At 35.2% G+C, this 3570-nt stretch overlaps 1 protein-coding gene across 1 annotated transcript in view; it reads left to right on the top strand.

Moving 5' to 3' along the window:
* Positions 1-3570, top strand: part of LOC104530926 (mannosyl-oligosaccharide 1,2-alpha-mannosidase IA-like) — a gene marked incomplete at its 3' end in the record, with an annotated part of 47398 nt that overhangs the window by 22552 nt on the left and 21276 nt on the right. The window contains exon 3 of the mRNA XM_010175661.1: positions 128-208. Coding sequence (XP_010173963.1) covers positions 128-208 — 81 coding nt within the window. The remainder of the gene's footprint in view (positions 1-127; positions 209-3570) is intronic.

The following is a 3570-nucleotide window of genomic DNA, read 5'->3' as shown; positions in this document are numbered from 1 at the left end:
CTACCTCTTCTGTGCTTTGCTATTTACGACTGTTGTAACTTAGTACCTGAATGGGTATTAAAAAAACAAAACCAAACAAAACTGTACAGAAAAATGTCAAGGAGTAAAACTATGTTTATTTCAACAGAATGCTGAAATTTCGGTATTTGAAGTGAACATCCGTTTTGTTGGTGGACTCCTTTCAGCTTATTATCTTTCAGGAGAAGAGGTAAGATAGTTCCACGTGGTTTATCTGAAATATCATCATCTATTATAAGTAGTTAACTTTTAGTTTAATAATTGTACTTCTCAGAATTAAACTTGTTTAGAACTTTGAAAAAGTCTTGTACTGCAGAGACTGGTCCAATGGATTTTCATGCTTCTACTACTGTTGCTTTGTCTGTGTCTTAAAGTAAATAAAAAAATATTTTTTTATGTTTTATTTCTAAGTTGAAACCATACCCAGGACTTTCTTACTGGGCGTCTTGTTGGAGTGAGTAATTATGGAGTTTCTATGCCATGGGAATGGTATACTTGATGCATCATGCAACTACTTCACAAATTGTTTTGCAGCATATTCTTTAACTCCTATAAACTCTTCTGTTGGCCTTCTTGAAAGTGAAGCTTCAACTCACTTGGAAAAGACATGTTAAAAACAAAGGGATAACTGGTAAACCTTGTACATGTGAATGTCTCTATAAAAAGCACTAATATCCCATTAATCTCTATTGTCATTGTCATGGTTTCTGGAGAAGATGAAGAAGCAATTTCATCTAAGAGCTTTGACTAATGCAATTATTTCTGGAATATATTTAGAGAAGGCTATACTAAGTCACAGGTGCTGTGATATTTAAAATTTTTAGCTTGGCACTTAAAAAGTCTTTAATCTTACTAATTTAAATTCTTGTTCCTGTCTCTGGATTATAGTAGTATTTTATTGTAGGATTAATATAAGTTAATACTCTTTAACTGTAAGTTGGATTTATCACTAGATTTCTTTAAATCCAAAGCAATTACTGTTGGAAACTCCACAAAACCCTAAAGATGTATAATTTTCTTTCATATGTAGATTTCCAAAATACTGGGTAAAGCTCTATTTTGAACCTGTCACTTTAACTTAAATTCTATGGCATGTGTGTTGGGTTTTGTTAAAAATTTACCATTATGTAAAAGCTGTCTTAGCTGGTAGTATTTGGTATGTACCTGACAAAGCAGTTAGAAGGAGACAACATAGTCCTCTGACATTTTTACATCTTAGATAGATTTGCCTGTTTATTTCCCATGGTTCTGTCCTGAGTGTAGGTGGTAGGTGGCAGTGAAAAGACATTAATACTTTAACATACACGAATTTCTGTATTTTAACTCTCTCATAATTTTCTGGGGGAAAAAACAGTAATGAAAATAATTGAGAGATGCTTAGTAGCGGGCTTCTTCATTTTTGCTAGATACTGTTTTACTTAAAGTTTCATCTTTGACTCCTGAAGGAAATCACTTGTCCTCCTACAGTAACTCAGCAACCAGAAATAAGTCTATCTATGGGTGTCTAGAATTGAAAGCTCTTCATTCTTTGATTAAATAAATCTATCAGTGCAGATCTACTTTTCGCAAACAGGAGTTAACTTTTCCAGTATAACCTATTGCTACATTTTAATTAACTGGTTCTGACAGAAGCAGAGGATGCTTCTTGACAGAAAACGGGCTGGTAGAGGACTGCATGTGAGCCTTTACATCAAGCAGTGGTGGTCTTCCAAGAAACGTCTGAAGCATTTGTCACCAGTGATGTTGATTTCATCTATATGTTCATCGTTTATATCTTGTGTCTGTTAATGTGCAGTCTCACTTTCAATCAGTACATATATTTTCTCCTAAATAACACCTAGTCATTGCTTCTCAACCATTCCTTCAGCTTTAGGGAGGCAGTTTGTGTGAGTCCATCTCTAGGGCTAGATTGATGGCAACACTGGTGTTCCAAGTTAAACTCTTTTGTACAAATTAAATGAGGAAACATCGAAAACAAAGTGTTTCACACAACAGATAATTAAGTGGAACTCTTCGCAGTGGAATATTGGTGAGGCTGGATGCTAATGTCCATTCTAAAAATTGACGGACTCTAATGAAAGTAAAATGGGCTCCTAACTGCAAAGATGACATGTATGATTTAGGAGGGTCCTGAGCTCTTGCAGGCTGGGAAAGACACCATCCATGATTGCTGCTGGGTTTTGTACTGTTTCGTAGACATCTGGTGTCCGCTGAATGTTGTCTTATCAGTTGTCCCAGTGCCTTAGAGAGTGCAGCTCTGCATGCTCTACCTTTATCAGATTTGGGGAAACTTCCTGATTTGTCTCCTAAACCCCAGACACTGAAGCAATAGCCAGCTGCTGCCTATGGGAGGAGCAGGATGCCGCCATTCCAAGGACAGAGCTGTCATGCAGCAGTGTGAGGTTTCCAGTGTTGCATCAGTCTGTTCTTCACTGGTGCTGCTGACAGATCTGGAAAGGACTGAGGTCCCAAGAGACTGGCTGCTACCATGGAAAAAATATCTTTCATCTTCCTTTAGTCCATTATATTAGTGGGCATTCCTAAGAAAGTGGAACAACCTGTATGCAGGCTGTTTGGAGGCTTAATCTTTCTCAGTTAAAAGCTCATTTTATTCCTTATCGTATTAAATATTTAAAAATCTTGTATTTCCTTTACTCACTTATCAGTATCCTAATTAAAGAAAGCTATGTTTCAGTAAAAGGAGTGACGGAAATAATTATTGTTTGTACTTCTGAATTACATTTCCATGGGTAATGATCCAAAGCTGCAACATATTGTATGTTCCATAATCATTTGTACATCTAACTAATGATGATTAAAGAATATCCTACCATACTGAGTAGTTCCTAAAACATCCTGCTCACATAATAGTTCGTTTAGCTAAAGGCACCAATGTGAATAATTTTAAAATTAACAAATTGAATTCTTTGCCTCTTGATAACTGTGTGATGCTTACTTGCAAGTAGAGCTGTGAGAAGCATTACATTAAGCTTCCTAGAATTTCTGCCTTACTAGAATTAATATGAAATGCCTAAAAGTGCTAGAACAGTGTCATAGTCTTTAAGTCACATTGGTTTGTATTTTATAATTGGTATTTAAACCCAACCTAGAAAGAATTCCAGTCAAATATCAAGCTTCATTTTTAAAACAACTACAAATACTAGAAAATTATATTTCAAGGTAAGTAACTTTTTAAGGACTTTCCTTTTTTTTTTTCTTTGAAGTCTCTCATAGTAAAATTACATGTATATTCCCTAAAATTTTTTCCATGAGTCAGTGGCTGTAAGGGATTATTAAAAATAAACCTGGCTCCTTTAAAGCAGTGCTAGCATGCATTGTTTGTTGGTTTATTTGTATGAAAGCATCTGGAGGAGCCTGTAATATGCTAAGTTTAAACCATATCAACAGGACAGATCTATTTGCAAACTTTCTTGATTGTTTTGTTTAAACTAAACCTGAATTCATTAGTAGACATGTAATTCCTCTTCTAAGCAACTTGGTATGTGACAGTTTTTTGGTTTTGTACTGGAAAATAAGAAGTCCAGTAGGGAA

The sequence above is a fragment of the Antrostomus carolinensis genome, unplaced genomic scaffold (assembly GCF_000700745.2).
Source record: "Antrostomus carolinensis isolate BGI_N321 unplaced genomic scaffold, ASM70074v2 scaffold269, whole genome shotgun sequence".
In the NCBI taxonomy this organism is placed as follows: Eukaryota; Metazoa; Chordata; class Aves; order Caprimulgiformes; family Caprimulgidae; genus Antrostomus; species Antrostomus carolinensis.
Note: the sequence above shows the minus strand (reverse complement) of the source record. Positions and strands in the feature narration are given on the sequence as shown.